The following is a 20,730-nucleotide window of genomic DNA, read 5'->3' as shown; positions in this document are numbered from 1 at the left end:
TGGAGTTCAGTGTGCGGTAAAAAGGACCTGGAATCAGGATTCTTCAGGTTGGTGCCATTGTGGAGATTAAAAAAATGAATAAATTATAAGAAAAAAAAAAAAAAAAATAAAAAATTGGTAAGTGATAAAATTTTTTGAAAATTGTAGAAACAAAAATTTGTTTTTAGAAACCATTTTCAGAGACCAGTCACTGTTTTATTTTACCATCGATGGAGCTGTATAAATGAGTGCTTGTTTTTTGTAAGTCAAGTTGAACTATTTATTGATATCATTGTGGGGTACACACAAAAAAAAAAAATAAATGTATTTTTTTCCTATTGCTTTAAGGAGATGAAAACAACAACAAAAATTCTGATGTTTCATATTAACCTGCCCTCTCCTCTTTTTGGCATTTACCATAAGGCTTAGTTATTAATAATCTGTTTTTATAGATCAGACTTTCATGTGCATGGCAAAGGCAAATATGCATAACTAGATGGTAGCCCGATTCTAACGCATCGGGTATTCTAGAATATGTATGTAGTTTATTTATGAAGATTTTAGAATAATACACTGAATACACAGCGAAGCGTGGTTCAAATCCCGAGCCAATTCACGGGTGGACTGCGCCTGTCGCTGATTGTTTGCAGCCGGCCGGGCACGACCAGTCAGTGAAGCCAGGGCCGCTCCAAGTTAATGAGGGCCCCGGGCGAAAGAGTCTCACAGCCCACGCAGCATACAGCACAGCCCACGCAGCAATGAGGGCACCATATCCCTGTTACAAAAAAGAATTAAAATAAAAAAAATAGAATTATTCTTACCGTTAATTCGGTTTCTAGGAACCTTCCACGACGGCATATGGAGGTTGTCTCTTTGCCCTAATGGGGAACAGGAAACACAGAGGTTAAAAGGACCTCCCACCTCCCACTTGCCAGTGACTTACAACTGAGACCATAGCACTGGTTTACCTTTAGAATCCCAGAACTAATCCAGGAATATATATTGGGTGGGAAATTAGTGCCGTCGTGGAAGGTTCCTAGAAACCGAATTAACGGTAAGAATAATTCTATTTTCTCTAGTCACCTTCCACGACGGCATATGGAGGAATACCAACTAATTTGGCACTAGGGAGGGACAACGGCCTGGAGTACTTTACGGCCGAAGGCTAAGTCCTTATTGGACAATACATCCAATCTGTAATGCTTAGAGAAGGTATGGAGTGAAGACCACGTTGCTGCCCTGCAAATCTGCTCCGGAGATGCGCCTGCTCTTTCTGCCCAGGAAACCGATGTAGATCTTGTTGAATGGGCTTTGATCCCTACTGGAGGCAATTTGTTTTGAGCGAGGTAGGCTTCCGTTATAGCTTTCTTGATCCATGTAGCGATGGTACTTTTGGCTACTTTTTTCCCTTTGTTTTGTCCTGAGAGATGGACAAATAGGTTATGATCAATTCTGAACGTACTGGTGTGGTCCAAGTACTGTAAAAGAATACGCCGGACATCCAAGGTGTTGAATCTTCTTTCTTCCAAGTTTGCTGGATTGTGGCAAAAGGTTGGTAGGAAAATCTCTTGAGAACGATGAAAGTCAGAGATAACCTTCGGAAGAAAGGATGGATCAAGACGAAGCACAATTGAATCATCTCTTACCAGAAGATAAGGTTCTCGTGTAGACAAGGCCTGTAATTCACCAATCCTTCTGGCTGAAGTAATGGCTACCAAAAACACAGCTTTATAGGCTAGGTTTTGTGGAGAACAGGAAGATAGTGGTTCAAAGGGTGGACCTGTCAGACCTTGGAGAACTACATTGAGATCCCATGGGGGAACTATGATCTGTTTTCTAGGATTCATTCTAGTAGCTGATGTCATAAACCTTTTAATCCAGCGATGACTCGCTAAATCTTGATCAAAGACCGAGCTAAGTGCAGAGACCTGGACCTTGAGGGTACTGGGCCTGAGACCTATTTCCAAGCCTTTTTGTAAAAAGTCCAATATGATGGGTATATTAGGCTTGAGAGGGTCTGGAAGGTTAGGCAGACAGAATGAAGAAAACTTTTTCCAGATCTTATTGTAGATGGCGTTGGTTACCGGTTTTCTCGATTTTTGTAGAGTAGCTATGACAGGGATTGATAGTCCTTTAGCTCTTAAAACCTGGGTTTCAGCAACCACGCCGCCAAGCTCCACTTCTGAGGGTCTGGGTGGAGAATGGGACCCTGAGAAAGAAGATCGTGCTTTATCGGCAATATTACTGGTCCTTCCACTTGTAGTTGGATAATTAAGTTGAACCAACTCCTTTTTGGGCCACAATGGAGCTATCAGGGTAGTTGGAGTCCTTTCTAGGCGTATCTTCCGTAGAACCTTGGCAAGGATTGGGATTGGCGGAAAAGCGTAAGCTAGATGAAACTGCCAATCTTGGGTTAAAGCATCCAACCCCCTGGGATTGCCTCTTGGGTTCAAGGAAAAAAAGGTTTCGACTTTTGCGTTCTGGTGAGAGGCAAAGAGGTCGACTTCTGGATGACCCCATCTGTGTACCAACATGTTGAATGTTTGAGGATCCAGGCTCCACTCGCCAGGATGGATTTCCTGGCGGCTTAGGTAGTCCGCCTGAATATTTGTAGTACCCTTCAGGTGGATTGCCGTCAGGGATAGTAGGTGTTTTTCGGCCCAAGAAAAGATTCGAGCGGAGATCTTTTTTAGACTGAGGGTTCTTGTACTGCCCTGGTGCCTGATATGGGCCACCGTGGTCATGTTGTCCGAGTATATCTGTACATGTTGACCCGAAATCTGATGACTTGCCGCTAATAGGGTCTCTTCCACGGCTTTGAGCTCCCTGAAGTTTGATGATTTCTCGGTGATCGACTGGCTCCACTGGCCTTGATAGGGGACATGGTCTACTATGGCTCCCCAGCCCCTCTTGCTGGCATCTGTTTTGATGGTGGTTAGAGGGGACTGAATCCAGCATACTCCTTTCAGAAGGTTCCTGGGATTCATCCACCATGTTAAAGAGGCTTTCACCCTGCCCGGAGTGTGGATCCTCTTGGTAAGAGTGCCAGGTCGACCATCCCAATTGTCCAGAATGTGGGCTTGGAGAGTCCTTGAGTGAGCTTGAGCCCAAGCCACCGACTGTATGCAGGCTGTCATGGAGCCCAACAGCGACATTCCCTCTCGCAGAGTAGGGGATCTCATCTCCTTGAACTTCCTGATTTTTGTTATTAAGGAAAATCTGTGATCGTCTGGGAGGAAGGACATTTGTCTTGCTGAGTCCAGCATTACTCCCAGAAATCTCCTGGTTTTTGCAGGTTGAAGATGAGATTTTTGTAGGTTCGGAATCCAACCTAGGGATCTCAGAATCTCTAGGGTGGTAGAGACATGGGATATCAGGGTTACCTGGGTGGGAGCTACTATCAGAAGATCGTCCAGGTAGGGCACTATACAAACACCCTGTTTCCGGATGAATGACACTACTTCTGCCATCACCTTGGAGAACACCCTCGGTGCTGATGAAATGCCGAAGGGAAGGACTCCAAACTGATAGTGCTCCACCCGATGACTCCCCTGTATCGCAAACCTGAGATATTTTTTGTGTCTCGGGTGAATAGGGATGTGGAAATATGCATCCTTGAGGTCGATGGTAGCCATAAACGAGTGATGTTCTATCAGAGGAATCGCAGATCTTACAGACTCCATCTTGAACTTGCGATATTTCACGTGCTGATTCAGGCCCTTTAAGTTTATAATAATCCGGACGTCTCCCGAAGGTTTGGGGACCAGGAAGAGTCGGGAGTAGTGTCCCTTTCCCCACTCTGATTGTGGGACTGGGGAAATTACATTTGATCTGATAAGATCTTTGAGACCTAAGGACAATAGGCTGCGGTCCCTTGATGATGGAAGGGAAGTGACTTTTAGACCCTGAGGGGGGGGGGGGGGGGGAGAAATTAACTCTATTAACAGGCCCTCCTTGATGACATTGAGAACCCAGTGGGAGCTTGTGATATCTTCCCACTGACCCACGTATTTCGAGAGTCTTCCCCCCACCGGGTCGGAGTCATTGTTTGTCCTGTTGGGACTGCTGCTGCACAAAAATATTTTTTCCCCTACCCTTTGCGTAGCTCCACCTGCCGGTTTTTCCTTTGCCTCTTGCTTGAGAGGGCTGAGGTTGTGGGCCACGAAAAAAACGTTTCCTAGGCTGTTTTTGCTCAGGGAGCGCTTTCTTTTTGTCGGTGGCTTTATCGAGAATATCGTCTAGGGCTGGAGCAAAGACGTAGTCTCCTTTAAAGGGTATGGCGCAGAGCTTAGAGGTGATATCCCCACTCCATAGCTTAAGCCAGAGAGCTCTTCTGGCAGAGTTGGAAAGTACCAGGGATCTGGCGGCGACTCTTACAGATTCCAGAGAAGCGTCCGCCAAAAACCCTGTAGCTTTATGCAGAATGGGAAGGGAATCCAATATCTCGCCTCTTGAGGTACCTTGAGATATGTGATTTTCTAATTTCTCAAGCCAGCAGGAGAGGGCTCTAGCCACACAGGTGGAGGCGACGTTAGCCTTAAGGACAGATGTAGAAGTTTCCCATGATTTTCTGAGGAGACTTTCGATCTTTCTATCCATGGGATCCTTCAATTGAGAAGAATCCTCAAAGGGGAGTGCAGTTCTCTTGGCGACTCTAGCCACCTGCACATCGACCTTGGGAATATCTAATTTAAGATCATCCTCAAGCAGAAATCTGTGCTTCATTTCTGAAGGGGTACTGAGACGCTTCTCAGGTAGTTCCCATTCTTGATTAATCATACTGATAATATTAGCATGAACTGGGAAGCCCACTCTCCTCTCCGATGAAAGACCACCGAACATCTGATCCTGTATGGACTGCGGTACAGGTTCCTCTTCTAGTCCCATGGTATAACGGACAGCAGAGACTAGATCCTCAATATAATCTGAGGAGAAAAGGTACTTCCTGACCTCAGCTTTAGGCGATACTGGATCCTCCCAGCCAACAGATGAGGCATGAGAGAGGTCCGAATCAGAGTCGGATTCCACAGCCTGAATCTTCCTCTTCTTAGCCGGGGAATGAGGTTGTGGCTGCGGAGGTGGAGGTGTAAAAGCTGCCAGGGAAGATTGTACCTCCTGTTTTACTAGTGAGCGAATCTCATCCAACAGTGATGGCTGCTCAGCTCTTATTATTCTGTCAGTACATGACTGACAGTTTCTTGTCCCAGTTAGGAGGACATTTAGTGGAACAGATAGGGCACTTCTTCCTATAGGCACCTTTAGGGGCAGGTTTTTCTCCCTGAAATATATAAAGGGAGAGAGGGGTGAGGACTTCTAACCCCTGCTACACTCCTCCCGGATCCCATCCCTGCAAACACTCACAGAGGCAGGGGTGGCGCTGGGCTCCGCAGATACGGGGCATGAAGAACCATCCATACTGGGGGAGATAGCCTTACCTCAGTGGTGGTTCAGCAGGCTTTTATGGACGCCGTCCTAGTACCTGCTCCAGCGATTAATCCCCCTCCCCCTCCAGGATCCAGGTGAGGGAGCTGTGAGGTCCGACACGCCGGCCGGCGAAACCCGGAAGTACCGGCTTCTTAGTGTATGGAGAAACCGGAAGTGACGCGCGAGAGCCGCCGACGTCACTTCCGGAACGCCGAGCCGACAGCATGGAGGAGGAGGACGCCGGGCAGCTCCAGGAGGAGCCCGGTCAGGGAACCCAGGCCTGCTTTGCCCTCGTGGGGGCGCGGGAAGGCCGGGAGGGGGTCCCGAGGCACCTGCAAGCAGGACGACGGGAGCAGCAAAAAGAGGGAGGCTGAGAGCGACCGTCTGCTGCCCGGCTATACAGGCAGAGCCTGAGAAGGTACCGTAGCCGCCGAACACTACAGCACATGGAAAACCTCTCCCTGTCCCATGGGGAACAGGAAAGACACTGGCAAGTGGGAGGTCCTTTTAACCTCTGTGTTTCCTGTTCCCCATTAGGGCAAAGAGACAACCTCCATATGCCGTCGTGGAAGGTGACTAGAGAAAATCGGTATTAGTCTTACCGGTAATTATGTTTCCAGGAGTCCATACTGACAGCACCCAGGAGGACGTCCTCCTCCTCCTTGCTGGGACAGGAAACACACGAGAGTTCAAATATCCGGTACCTCCCACCGATCCTCAGTGTTGTAACAAGGACCAACTCATGGAATGATGCAAATAAAATTTTTAATATTTGAAACTCAATACACAGAATATATATAACATAACTCTGAATATATATATGTAATTTATAATAGATATGGGAGGGAACTACCGGTGCTGTCAGTATGGACTCCTGGAAACATAATTACCGGTAAGACTAATACCGATTTTCCAGGACGTCCCTCCTGACAGCACCCAGGAGAAGTACCAGATCATCTCCTTAGGGTGGGACTACCGCTTGGAGGACTTTCCTCCCAAAAGCCGTGTGCTGACCAGACAGAACATCAAGCTTATAATGTTTACAGAAAGTGTCTGTCCTGGCCCAAGAAGCGGCCTTACAGATCTGCTCTACGGTAGCTCCCGCACGCTCAGCCCAAGAGGCAGACACCCCCCGGGTAGAATGGGCTTTTAAACCTGGAGGAGGGGATAAACCCTCGGACTGATAGGCGTGAGAGATTACCGCAGTAATCCAACGGGCGATAGAGGCTTTCTTACCCTTATTTTTTCCCCCAAATAAAATAAAAAGGTTAGAATCTATACGCCAGGAGTTCGTGGCCTGTAAATAATCTAACACTCCTTGCCTAACATCGAGAGATTGCAGAGCCCTTTCTTTCTCGTTGGAGGGGTTATTACAAAAGGAAGGGAGAATTATTTCTTGGTTCCTATTTTTTGTGGAAGCTACCTTTGGTACAAAAGCTGGGTCTAATTTCAGTATTAGGCTATCCTCCCTGATTTGTAGGTAGGGATCTCTGATACATAGCGCCTGAATTTCTCCAATTTTTTTAGCCGTGGTGATCGCAACCAAGAAGGCCATTTTCCGAGTGCGAATAGCTATCGGCATATCATCACCCGGAGTGTAAATACCTTTACATAGTGCTCTAAGAACAAGGTTAAGGTCCCAGGCTGGGGACAAGTGCCGGATGGTGGGACGCATTCTCTGGGTGGCCCGAATAAAGCGTATTATCCATGGGTGTGATGCTAAGGGGTAGTCTAGATAAGAACTTAACGCTGACACTTGTACTTTTAATGTGCTAGGTCGAAGCCCCGAGTTGAACCCTTTCTGCAGAAAGTCCAAGATAACAGGAATGTTCGGTGAGCCTGATACAACATCGGACCTGCCACTTTCTGAACAAAAACGTTTCCAAATCTTCCGGTATATGGCTGATGTAACCGGTTTCCTGCTGCTTTGTATAGTAGATATGACTTGGTCTGACAGGCCTTTGGACTTCAGGATGATCCTCTCAGGATCCAGGCTGAAAGACAGAGTCTGCTTGGATCTGGATGATAGACTGGACCTTGGTGGATGACTCTTCCGCTGGCAGGCAGAATGACTGGGTTGTCCATTGCTAGTGTTCCCAGTACTGGAAACCAACTCCTCTTTGGCCAATACGGAACTACTAGGATGACCGTTGTCTGATCCTCCTTGATCTTCCGAAGGACAGCTGGAATTAACGCCAACGGTGGGAAGGCGTATGAGAGGGAATGGTTCCATTTCTGACTCAGAGCATCTACCCCTTCTGGAAGATCCGATGGGTTCAGGGAGAAGAATCTTGGAGTCTTCGAGTTCCTTCTGCTTGCGAAGAGGTCGATGCTGGGAGTTCCCCAACGAAAGCATAGTTGCCGAAAAATGTTCTGGTCCAGTTCCCACTCTGTTGGACACAATTTTTGTCTGCTTAAGTAGTCTGCTACTATGTTCTGAGAACCTTCTAGGTGGATAGCTCTTAGGGAGAGTATAGTGTCTTCGGCCCAGCTGAAGATTTCTTCTGCTAAATCTTGCAGAGGTTGATATCTTGGTCCTCCTTGATGATTCAGGAATGAGACTGTCGTTACATTGTCGGAGAAAATTCTTACGTGCCGGTTTAGGAGGAAAGGGCGATTGTGTTTTAACGCCTGCCATACGGCGTACAGCTCTTTGTAATTTGATGATCTGTTCCTTATGCTTTCTGGCCACTTGCCTTGCAAGATTCTGCCCTGTAGATGAGCTCCCCAACCCCATGCACTGGCGTCTGTAGTGATAACTACATAGGGTGAGGAGATCCATAGAACGCCCACTTCTAGGTTTTTTGTGCGAGTCCACCAATGGAGGGATCTTCGAGTTGGACCCGTCAGCCTCAATGTAGCCTCTAGTGAAGATTTCCGGCGATCCCATACCGACAGGATTTGTCGTTGCAGACGTCTTGAGTGTGCCTGAGCCCACCTTACACATGGGATGCAAGCCGTCATAAGGCCGAGGACCTGCATAGCCATCCTTATAGAAGCTCGATGCTCCAGTAGGTACTTGACTCGATCTTGAATTATTCTTCTTTTGCCCTCCGGTAAGCAGGATATTCTGCGACTGGAGTCCAAAAGCACCCCTAGGTAGGTTACTCTTTGGTCTGGAAGAAGGCTGGACTTCTGCCGGTTTATTACCCAGCCTAGGTGTTCCATCGTTGCTATCGTTTGATTTCTGTGAACTTCCAAGATCTCCACTGAATCTGCTACTAAAAGGAAATCGTCCAGGTACGGGATTATTATGACTCCTTGTCTTCTCAGAAATGCCACCATTTCTGATATAAGCTTTGTAAAGATGCGAGGAGCAGAGGCCAGCCCGAAGGGAAGGCCCTGAAATTGGAAGTGGCAGGTCCGGGTTGGTAGTTTTACTGCGAACCTTAGCAGGTTTTGAGACATGGGATGTATTGGGACCTGGTAATAAGCCCTCTTTAGATCGATGGTACACATGACCGCGTTCTGATTTATTAGCTGAATCGCTGAGCGGATAGACTCCATGCGAAACCTTTTGTATCTCACCCAGACATTTAACGGCTTTAAGTTTATGATCGTGCGAGTGTCGCCCGATGGCCGTGAGATAGTGAATAGGGAGGAGTAGTGACCCGTTCCTATCTCTGAGTGAGGGACCGGAATGATTACTTCGGTTCTGAGCATGTTTTGTAAGTCTTTTAGAATGGCTGAATCTGCAGTGACGATAGTTGGTGTAATATACCTTTCTGGGGGAGGAGCGTAGAGTTCTATGTTGTATCCCCTGGAGACAATGCTGAGAACCCACTGATTCTGAGTGATCTGAGCCCAGTTTTCTGCGAACCTCCGAAGCCTCCCCCCGATGCCTGTGGCGTCATAATGATTTATTCTTGTATGCAGGGTTAAAGAAGGAACCTCTGTTCCTGTAGCTCTGTCCACGGGAGCCTCTGAAGGATCCTCTACTGGCCCGACCCTGACCTTTAGGCTCAAACTGTTTCTTGGGAAAGAAGAAGCCTCTCCGAAAGGACTGAGGACGCTTATTTTTGTCCTCAGGAAATCCTTTCTTTTTATCACTGGCTGATTCAAGGATAGTGTCTAAAGTAGGTCCAAACACTCTCTGTCCCGAGAATGGAATAGAGCAGAGTTTGGATTTAGAGGCGTTGTCGCCAGACCATGACCTCAACCACACAGCTCGCCTAGCTGCATTAGATAAGGAACTATTACGAGCTGCAAATCTAACTGATTCCGCTGTCATATCTGACAAGAAGGCCGTTGCCGATTTCATTAAAGGAAGGGAATTTAGTATATCTGCTCTAGGTGTCTTATTGGATAGCTGCTCTTCCAGCTGCCCCATCCATATGTACATTGACCTTGCCACAGAAGTGGCTGCAATGTTTGTTTTGATCAGGGCTGCGGAAGATTCCCAAGCCCTCTTAAGTAATATATCGGCCTTCCTGTCCATTGGGTCACGAAGGCTAGAGGAGTCCTCGAAGGGTATAGCAGTCTTCTTGGTGACCTTCGCAACCGGGACGTCGATTTTAGGGACCTCGTCCCATAACTTGGCTTCCTCAGAGTCAAATGGTAATCGACTTTTAAAGTCGCGGGATAGTACCAAACGGCGTTCGGCCTCCTTCCATTCCTCTAGGATCATGGCCTTGATATGCTCACTTATAGGAAATACAGTCAAATTTCATGCCACTAGACCCCCGAACATCAAGTCCTGTCTGGACTGAGGTTTAGATGTATCTTCTATCTGCATAGTACTCCTAACAGCATGTACGAGTCCATCTGTTTCTTCAGATTGAAATAGATACTTCCTGGCTAATTCCTGATTCTCCACTATTTCACCTTCTTTCTCTGCGAGCGAATCCCTGAGTTCGGAATCTTCCTCCGATGAATAATCAGGTTCCCCCTGTATTTCCTCCCGCCTGGGACGCTTACGACCGGGTATGGGACTGGCGGGCCGAGACTGCGACAGGCTGGATATAGAGGCCTGTACCTCTTCCCTTATAAGGGATCTCATCTCGGAAAACAGGGTTGTCTGCTCATCTTTCATGACCTTGGAGGTACATGAGGCACAGAGGGTTTTGTTATAGGCTTCTGGGAGCTTAGCATGACATAAAGGACATCTGGCGCTCTTCATAGTAGCTTTTCCCGATCTTTTAACTGTAACCGTGGGAACAGCGGAGTTTCCCTTATCCTAGGTAATGTAAGATAGGGAGTAATAGGCGGGGAAATATGAGGAGGTTACGGGGCTTAGGTCGTACTGCTCCAGGCAGTCTTACCCTCTCCTCGTCGATTCTATCTTCCATCGTTGATCCTGGCAGCCGATCCTGGCAGACGGTGTGGCCACTGCAGATGCTGGATGCAAAGAACGTAGCGACCGCTCTGTACAGTGTGCTCCCATATGGAGCGTCTGCCTCCCCGCTGAAGCGAACGCCACCGGAAGTGACGTTCCGCCGGCTCTGCCGATACCGGAAGTGACTCGGCTACCTTACACCCGGAAGCCTCGCCTGTCTGTAATCTCTCCGGGACTGCGTGCTCTGCAGAACGGAGGCCGGATCCTGCTGCGTCCTGAACCGAGAGCCTCCCCACCGGGAGGAGCGGTTCAATCCCGGAGTATCGTCCACTCCGGGCCTCTGGGGTAGAGGGACTCCCCTCCGGGGAGTTTCGACCCTGAGCTGCTTGACAGGGGGAAGGATTGGAAAACCGCTCGATCCCCCTGAGCTCGGTAAGCATGTGCTGCTTCTCTACGTGTGTCGCTCCGTGCAGGGACAGGAAAAACACTGAGGATCGGTGGGAGGTACCGGATATTTGAACTCTCGTGTGTTTCCTGTCCCAGCAAGGAGGAGGAGGACGTCCTCCTGGGTGCTGTCAGGAGGGACGTCCTGGAAAAAAAGTTATATACTCACCTTCCGGCGGCCCCCGCATCCAGCCCAGGCCTTTAGAGATGCTCCTCGCAACGCTCCGTTCCCAGTACTGCCTTGCGGCAATAACACGTGATGATGTAGCGGTGTCGCGAGACCACTACGTCATCTCTGGTCATTGCCGCAATGCATTCTTGGGACCGGAGCATCATGAGGAGCGGGAAAGGCTGCCGCAGACGCCGGAAGGTGAGAATATAATGATTTTTTTTTTTTATTATTATTTTTAACATTATATGTTTTTACTATTGATGCTGCATAGGCAATGTAAGGAAGGTGGTGCCAATTCCAAATTTTTCTAACTTTTTTTAGTCTTTTATTTTCCCTAGTGGACATGAACCTGCAATCAACTGATTGCTTTTCTATATTCTGCAACACTTCAAAATTGCAGTATACAGTGAAAATAATATTCTTCTAGGAAGCCCAGTCACAGGCTGGACTTTACCGGAGACCTAAGATGGCAGCCAAGGTAGCCTTCATCAGGTTCCCGGCTCATCAGCACCCTGTGATTGTGCCATTTACAGTAAATGCCGCCATCAGCGACTGTCAACTCCTCTTTACTAGGTTTCTCAAAGTGACACTCGTAAAGCTCTCCTCGTTTGTTAAACATAATTATCTTTCAAGATCACAATCCCTTAATCCTTGGGTATATTATAATAAATGGAGCCAACAATGCCTTCTTCAAGGACACATGCTAATTTTTTTTTTTTCTTTTCACATTTTATTTCTGAGCTACGGCAGATACCCCATTAAGAAGCATTTCTGCATCCCTTATACTCTACTCATTACATACTTTATTCTTTTTTTAATTAAAAAATAAAATATTTATAAAACAGAACAATTATTGTTGAAAAATCATATTACTGCATCGAGTTTACCTTATTTATAAATTGTTTTAAAGAATAATAATAATCAAGTTACGCATTCAGATTCTACCGGGTCCCTAAATCTAAAGCTGGACATAAAAATTAGATGGCCGTTGGCGATTTTCCGAAGCATCGTTCGGCCATCTTAACAGACTCTCCCATACATAGGAGCGCTTGCTCGGCCGAGCACTCTTATGGTATTTATGATGAAGACACGAACTGTCACCACGGCCGGCGGCTTATCTCAGGGAGAACAATGTGATCGGCAGTCCAAAACCACACATGCGCGATCCACATCTCTACCGAACGTCAGTCTCTCGAAGACACCAAACAAATCAGACCGTCATCTGAACCTACCAAGAACGATGGATTCAGCCAAGACATGTGTAGAGAGTCTTAATATTGTTCTCCTGCAAATAAAAGTAGTTTACGATTATTTGTTTGCGACAGTTGAAAATGGACTCAGTCAATGCTCAAACTCCCCTGCTCCAGTGACAACTCTCTACTACTGCTCTGGTCTCTGTTGATGTCACCAATGCAGCTTGGCCACAACTATATAGGACATGACCGCTGCAGTCAATCATTAGGCTCAGTGCCTGTCTACATTACATCACCGATAAGCCAAGAGATTGACTGAAGTGGTCACCTGTGCCATCACTGAAACGTCACCCCTGGAGCCGAGCCTGTCAGCAAAGACCAGACCAGAAGCTGCATCTGAACAGTAACCTATGGATGCTTTAGGCAAAGCACCTACCAGATTAAAGCGCATAAGAAAAATCAATACTGAAAACTTAATAGTGAAACTAGTCTAATCCCCAAAAATCACTGCAGTGGTCAACAATCAGGCTTTACTCATGACAGAAGAGAAAGGATAGAAACTCATTTTGATTTCTAATTTTATATGAAATACACTTATCAGTGCCCTCTGACAAACCTATGGCTGCCCCTGAATGGTGCGACCTATTGAGCAAGCCTTTGAAAGCAAGTAGCACATTTAGCTATGTGAAAAGGGGTCTTCTAGTCTTTTTAAAAGCCTGACGTAGGAAGGGATGCTGGTTAGTGATGAGCTAGAATGTTATTCAAGCATGCTCATGCATCAATAAAGCATCTTCGGTGTGCTTGAATACTATGTTCGAGTCACTGTGGCTGCATGTCTCGTGGCTGTTCAACAGCAGCAACATATATGCTATGGCGATTGCCCGACAAACAGGCACCCTGCAGGTGTTGCGGCTGTCGAAAAGCCGCAAGATATGCAGGGGTGTGTGTGTGTTATTAATATCAGCCCGCAGCTGTCTGCATTATTAATTATAGGGGGACGCTTCGTCACTTTTTGGGGGTCCCCCATTTTAACAGCCAGTAAAGGCTATGTATACATTTGTGAGCTGATATTGATAGTCTGGGAAGCTCCATGGGTATTACCCCCTTCCCAGGCTATAAACATCTGCCCCAATCGTCGGTTTTCCCTCTGCTGGTTAAGAAAATTATGCGGGAGCCCATGCCATTTTTTTTTCACAAAAATAATCTTATTAATTAAATACATGTACAGTAAGCTGCACAAACTGTACTAATTGTATATGTGACTGACATCAGTACAACTATCTATTCTAGATAGTTATACTGTACGTAATCCATCTACTCTATCGCGTCAGCTCCTGCTGTGATTTCACTTTACGTGACTGCCGAATTGCCGGCATATATGTATGTATGACATTATATATCTATTCTATGTGTATATATCTATTCTAACCTGTCACGCTGTGATTTTACTGTATGCGGCAGATGAATTGCCGGCTTTTCAAAGGACATCAGTGTGTAAAAATCAAGACAGCACTCGCATGGTCCGAATTCTGTGTGATTTTTTTCTCGCTGCAATTTTAAGGCCCCGTCTCACACAGCGACGCTGCAGCGATACAGACAACGATGCTGATCGCTGCAGCGTCGCTGTGTGGTCGCTGTGTGGTCGCTGGGGAGCTGTCACACAGACAGCTCTCTCCAGCGACCAACGATCAGGGGAACGACTTCGGCATCGTTGAAACTGTCTTCAACGATGCCGAAGTCCCCCTGCAGCACCCGGGTAACCAGGGTAAACATCGGGTTACTAAGCGCAGGGCCGCGCTTAGTAACCCGATGTTTACCCTGGTTACCAGCGTAAATGTAAAAAAAACAAACAGTACATACTCACCATCTGTTGCCCGTCAGGTCCCTTGGCGTCTGCTTCCTGCTCTGACTGAGCCGCCGTACAGTGAGAGCAGAGCGCAGCGGTGACGTCACCGCTGTGCTCTCACTTTACGGCGGCACTCAGTCAGAGCAGGAAGCAGACGCCAAGGGACCTGACGGGCAACAGATGGTGAGTATGTACTGTTTGTTTTTTTTACATTTACGCTGGTAACCAGGGTAAACATCGGGTTACTAAGCGCGGCCCTGCGCTTAGTAACCCGATGTTTACCCTGGTTACCAGTGAAGACATCGCTGGATCGCTGTCACACACACCGATTCAGCGATGTCAGCGGGACCTCAACGACCAAAAAAAGGTCCAGGCCATTCCGACACGACCAGCGATCTCGCAGCAGGGGCCTGATCGCTGGTACGTGTCACACATAGCGAGATCGCTACTGAGGTCGCTGTTGCGTCACAAAACTTGTGACTCAGCAGCGATCTCGCTAGCGATCTCGCTATGTGAGACGGGGCCTTTACACACACGTCCAATACGCCTGAGGGGGGGGGAACAAAACAAAACAAAACAAAAAAAAAAAAACACACACGTTGATTTCAGCTGCCCCGTGGATGAACCCTGGGCCGAGGGCTAGAGCCAGAGGAGAGTTGAGTATGGCTTTCTGCACTGATTTCCACGTAATTTACAGAAACACATGAGCATGCTTGTACGTATAAAGCCCATTCTACTCTCATTTGATGTCGGTTTTTCTTTGAGTGTACAGGTGCTCTTTTCTTTAGGGTCTAAACCCAGAAATACATGCACCCAAGCCTACTGTTTTTATGAGGTGCTATTAAGCACCTCCCCATCAAGGGCATTTTCCAGGTCTGGGCAAGGAATCACTTAAAGGGTTAAAACCATGGCATTCCCCATCCTCGCCAAGTGATCCGGAAATGTAGACTCTGCAACCCTGAGAACAGGGCATTGCAGCCCCATCTTTAAGAAGCTTTGGTGCGGATGCTCCACCACTGTCCTCCCATCTCTCTTCTTGCTCCCTCTTTGACCGCTTACAATCTGGCTTCCGGTCACACCATTCCACTGAAACTGCCCTAACTAAGGTCACCAATGACCTCTTAATCGCCAAGAGCAAGCGACACTACTCCGTTATCCTCCTCTTCGACCTGTCGGCTGCCTTTGACACAGTGGACCATTCCCTATTATTACAGACGCTCTCATCCCTTGGCATCACAGACTTGGCCCTATCCTGGATCTCCTCATACCCAACAGACCGGACATTCAGCGTCTCCCACTCACACACCACCTCCTCACCTCGCCCCCTATCTGTCGGAGTCCCACAAGGTTCAGTCCTCGGGCCCCTGCTCTTCTCCATTTACACCTTTGGCCTGGGACAGCTCATAGAATCACACGGTAGTATCACCTCTATGCTGATGACACACAGATCTACATCTCTGGACCAGATATCACCTCCCTACTAACCAGAATCCCTCAATGTCTGTCCACTATTTCATCCTTCTTCTCCGCTAGATTTCTCAAACTTAACATGGACAAAACAGAATTCCTCATCTTTCCCCCATCTCACGCGACCCCCCCAACGAACCTATCCATTACAGTAAATGGCTGCCCACTCTCCCCAGTCCCACAAGCTCGCTGCCTCGGGGTAATCCTTGACGCTGATCTCTCCTTCAAACCACATATCCAAGCCCTTTCCACTTCCTGCCGACTTCAACTCAAAAATATTTCACGAATCCGTTCATTCCTCAACCAAGAATCTGCAAAAACTCTAGTCCATGCCCTCATCATCTCTCGCCTCGACTACTGCAACCTCCTGCTCTGTGGCCTCCCCTCGAACACTCTCGCACCCCTCCAATCTATTCTAAACTCTGCTGCCCGACTAATCCACCTGTCCCCCCGCTATTCTCCGGCCTCTCCCCTCTGTCAATCCCTTCACTGGCTCCCCATTGCCCAGAGACTCCAGTACAAAACCCTAACGATGACATACAAAGCCATCCACAACCTGTCTCCTCCATACATCTGTGACCTCGTCTCCCGATACTTACCTACACGCAACCTCCGATCCTCACAAGATCTCCTTCTCTACTCCCCTCTTATCTCCTCTTCCCACAATCGTATACAAGATTTCTCTCGCGTATCACCCCTACTCTGGAACCTTCTACCACAACACATCAGACTCTCGCCTACCATCAGAATCTTCAAAAAGAATCTGAAGACCCACCTCTTCCGACAAGCCTACAACCTGCAGTAACCACCGATCAACCAACCGCTGCACGATCAGCTCTATCCTCACCTACTGTATTCTCACCCATCCCTTGTAGATTGTGAGCCTTCGCGGGCAGGGTCCTCACTCCTCCTGTACCAGTTATGACTTGTATTGTTTAAGATTATTGTATTTGTTTTTATTATGTATACCCCTCCTCACTTGTAAAGCGCCATGGAATAAATGGCGCTATAACAATAAATAATAATAATAATAATTTACAGTCCATGGGGCTACTGCAGAAAGGAGAAAGCTATACAAGGCAAATTCTAGGCTGCTGACAATGAACTGGATGGAGTTCGAGCATGTGCACCTCTGCTCCATTTGTGGGGGACTGCAGGCTGGCGGAGCCTCAGTTTAGGGGTCCCAGTGGTCTATCCCACTGGGACCAGTCATTGATCTCTTATCCCATGGAGGGCTTTTTTTAGGCTTTAAAAGGGACTCAGTCAACACAGAATGACTGTTCAAACCAAGTGCAGTCGCTCAGTGCTTCACGTCGGGGCCAGTCATTTATATATACTGTCTTGGTTTCCATCTATCTCAACCCTTCTCTGGCCCCGTGAAGCCAGAGCTGTCAATCAGAAGAAGAGGGGGTGTAGATAGAGCGAAAACTAGTAGATGTATATGAATGATTGACAGCAACGTGAAGCACCGAGACTTCGTTTGAACAGTGATTCTATGCTGACAGAGTCCCTTTAAGTAGTGAAGGAAGTATGCAATAAAGCTCCTTTCACACAGCATTTTTGCCCTCGCTCGTTGGTCCCATTGGGGCTCGAATCCAGACCCCTGCAAAACGACATTCAGGCGTATACACAGACAGTAATAAACTATAATGGTTATGGTGCTGACAGAGTTAACGTGTGCTCTGACGCATATCATTTTTGGGCGTATACACCTACTGGAGGCAGAGGCATGCCCGAATCTCGTTTTGCAGGTGGAGGGTGAATGGATAAGAAAAGCCCGACAGGACCAAAAAACATGGGCAAATCCGCTGTGTAAAAGCCTAAGGCCTCGCTATTAAAGGGTCTGTCAGCACAGGATGACTGTTCACACCAAGTACTGGCGCTAGGTGCATTATGGCGGCCAATCAGGAGGGAGGAGATAGATGGAAATCAAGCAGGTAGGAAGGTGCATACAAATGATTGGCCGCCATGAAGCATCGTGCGCCTGTACTTGGTGTGAACAGTCATTCTATGACGACAGAGGCCCTTTAAAAGCTCTAGATCAGCTTTATGACAAGACCCTGATAAGGTCAACAGAGTTCCATCAGAAATTACATTTTCTCACTTTCCAGCTTAAAACCAGGTTTTGGGTGTCTAGTTCTGGTTTTTATAAGAATATGTGGTACATGCGGACTCTGCACATCTCAAAATTATTTTTAGGAGATGTTCAATATCTAGTAATATTCCAGCCTCGAACCTGTAGCCAAAACTTCCAGGAATTTGTAATGAAATATCATAATGTGATAAAAGTGCAAGAAGGTGGCTTTATGTAAAAAGTGCAGAGTGGCACTATAGCAAAGTGCCAGGTATCTACTTTTAGAAAACATATGGGCTATTTTGAAAAGTATACATTTGTTTTTTTTAATTTACAATAAAAGGTTTTATTTGCACATGTTAAGTGTGTGACTAATGTCCTAACTACTAGAGTTACAAAATGCCCCAAATCCAAACTTGTTAAGAGATGCTGCTAAGTGTATGACCATAGCCTTGGATGCACTTTTCTATGATTTATTTGCATAGGGGGTCATTTGGTTTAGCAATTTTGAGAATTCATGCATTAGACATTACTAGAAGATGCCTCTTGTATTAGATCCTCCCTATGCAGAAATCCCGAGTCCTACAATCTGGACACCCGCTAATGTATGATCAGAGAGGAAATGCCATACTTGTCATGTGAAGGCTAAGGCAATCATAAGATAAGAAAGTTGTTAATTTGCCAAGCAGCTGGCTGAAAAGCATAAACGGATGATTACTAGCACCTCCTCTTCATAATATGGTCACAAATACGAGTCTCAGGGTGTCCATATAGTCAGGACAGTTGTTGGCTCACTGTCTGCTCAGCAGACAGATTCTCCATATACATGCATGCTCAATTTGGCTGCTTTAATGGAGAAAAGGAGTAAGCTGATATCAGACATCTCTGTGGCTTATCTCCTGGAAGAACAAAAGAGCTGGGCATTTAAATAATTCTGATCCCCACTCCACCCCCAACATCATCTGCCTGGGGAGAATCAGGAGACTTCCATACACATTGGATTGTTGGCTGCAGCAGCCAAAAAACGGAGAACCCATGAGATACCACGGCAGCTGGGGACCTGTTGAACGACCCCTGTATTCCAAGCCCTTCTGTGGAGGTTAGCCGAAAGTCGATCGTCATAAGAAAGCTACAATGGCAGCTGACGTTTAATGTAGATAAATGTACGGTTATGCACTTGGGCCAAGGAAATAAAATGTATAATTATATATTAAATTGTAAAACATTAGGTATAATGGACACTGAAAAAGACTTTGGTGAATGGGTGGATGTCAACCTCATTAATAGAATATCAAGATCATATAATGGAAAAGATTGGATCTTGATATTCTATTAATGCTGCAATATAGTGCTGGGACCCAAGAGAAAGCCTCCCAAAGCCCCGCATATATGCACATGATATTAACCAAATGAATCAGGCTATGCACTTTAGCATCCTATATTTTTACGAATGTAAATATATACATGGTATTAGTATCATTTTTATACTATCTAATGACAGCTTCTTATTCAGATCTCTTTTTTATAATACGTTGTAAAACGTTTTTATATGTTTTTAATTGCAAAGAAATAAAGTCTTGTTTTTACACTGCCCCATCCATCCATACGATTTTAAACAAGGACCTCATTTAACAATCCAATTATTCACCTTCATTGATCCTTAATTGGACTTCAAACACTCCATATGGGTATGTGCACATATTTTTTAGGTCTGCAGATTTTTCTGCAGCTGTTTTGATCGATCCGCAGGTAAAAAGCACTGCGTTTTACCTGCGGATTTCACCTGCGGATTCCTATTAAGGAGCTGCGGAATCCGCACAAAGAATTGAGATACTGCGGAATAAACAACGCAGCGTTTCCACGCGATTTATTCCGCAGCATGTGCACAGCGGATTTTATTTTCCATAGGTTTACATGGTACTGTAAACTCATGGAAAACTGCTGCGAATCCACAGCGGCGGATCCGCAGCAAAATCCGCAACGTGTGCACATAGCCTATTAGACTGACCGCAGCTATGCTCAATTGAGAAGGACAACCCTGCACCTATATAAGGACAAGACAGACAGTAACTACCCTGACGAAGAGGGCTGCTGTCCCTCGAAACGCGGTGGTTTCTTGTTCTTTCTGCGCACCTGTCCTTTCCCTAGTCGGTGACGTCACTCCGAAACCCGGTCCACTCCACTACCGCCGCAAACACAGCGTGCTTCCGTCCGGGGCACCTGTGGTTATTGCCGGCTCCCAGTGCAGCGGTTCCCGCACACAAACTGCGGTCGCATTCTGCAGCATAGCAGTCAGTCTTTCAGATACAGGCACATTACTCACATCAAGGATCAACACAGTGAGTACCGCTTAAACCCTGATTTGGTACACAAGGGTACTGTTACTAAACACTATTATCCACTCACTGCTAAAACTATTGATCACTGAGCTCACTATATCCCAATTAGACAATTTTACAACGAATATCTATTGTGCTTAAACTAGGGGCAACCTAGCAGGATACCATATCTGCTTCTAAATAACAGCCTAATCACGCAGTATGAACGGACTATACTACCAACTTTCCACCAATATCGATCTCCAAGTGGTCACATTACCTTACGGTACTTCAGTAAGTACAATTGCAGACACATATTACAATTCATTGAACATAGAAGTCTCATTACTAGACTTGTTGGTAATAAAACACTCCCTTTCTCTATATAGGGGGGAACATACCCCATCCCACCCCATCCCATTAAATTCTGGGACCATCACCTTTTTGAACCGAGTAACCCTCACCAGATCTGTATCCTTGGCGCAACCACAGTACATTTCTCTATTTAGTATCCTCCCAATTACTCCTCCACTGTCAT

At 46.6% G+C, this 20,730-nt stretch overlaps 1 protein-coding gene across 2 annotated transcripts in view; it reads right to left on the bottom strand.

Annotated features, from left to right (window-relative positions):
* Positions 1-20,730, bottom strand: part of TOLLIP (toll interacting protein) — a 59,227-nt gene that overhangs the window by 37,185 nt on the left and 1,312 nt on the right. Inside the window, exon 1 of one of the 2 annotated variants that reach the window (XM_077287904.1) lies at positions 12,527-12,579. The exons of the other annotated variant lie outside the window; for it this stretch is intronic. Coding sequence (XP_077144019.1) covers positions 12,527-12,553 — 27 coding nt within the window. The 5' untranslated portion in view covers positions 12,554-12,579. Of the gene's footprint in view, positions 1-12,526; positions 12,580-20,730 lie in introns of those variants that run through there. 2 annotated transcript variants of the gene reach the window in all.

This window comes from Ranitomeya variabilis, chromosome 2 (genome assembly GCF_051348905.1).
Source record: "Ranitomeya variabilis isolate aRanVar5 chromosome 2, aRanVar5.hap1, whole genome shotgun sequence".
Taxonomy (NCBI): Eukaryota; Metazoa; Chordata; class Amphibia; order Anura; family Dendrobatidae; genus Ranitomeya; species Ranitomeya variabilis.
The sequence above is the reverse complement of the archived record's forward strand: the minus strand, read 5'-3'. Positions and strand labels throughout refer to the sequence as shown.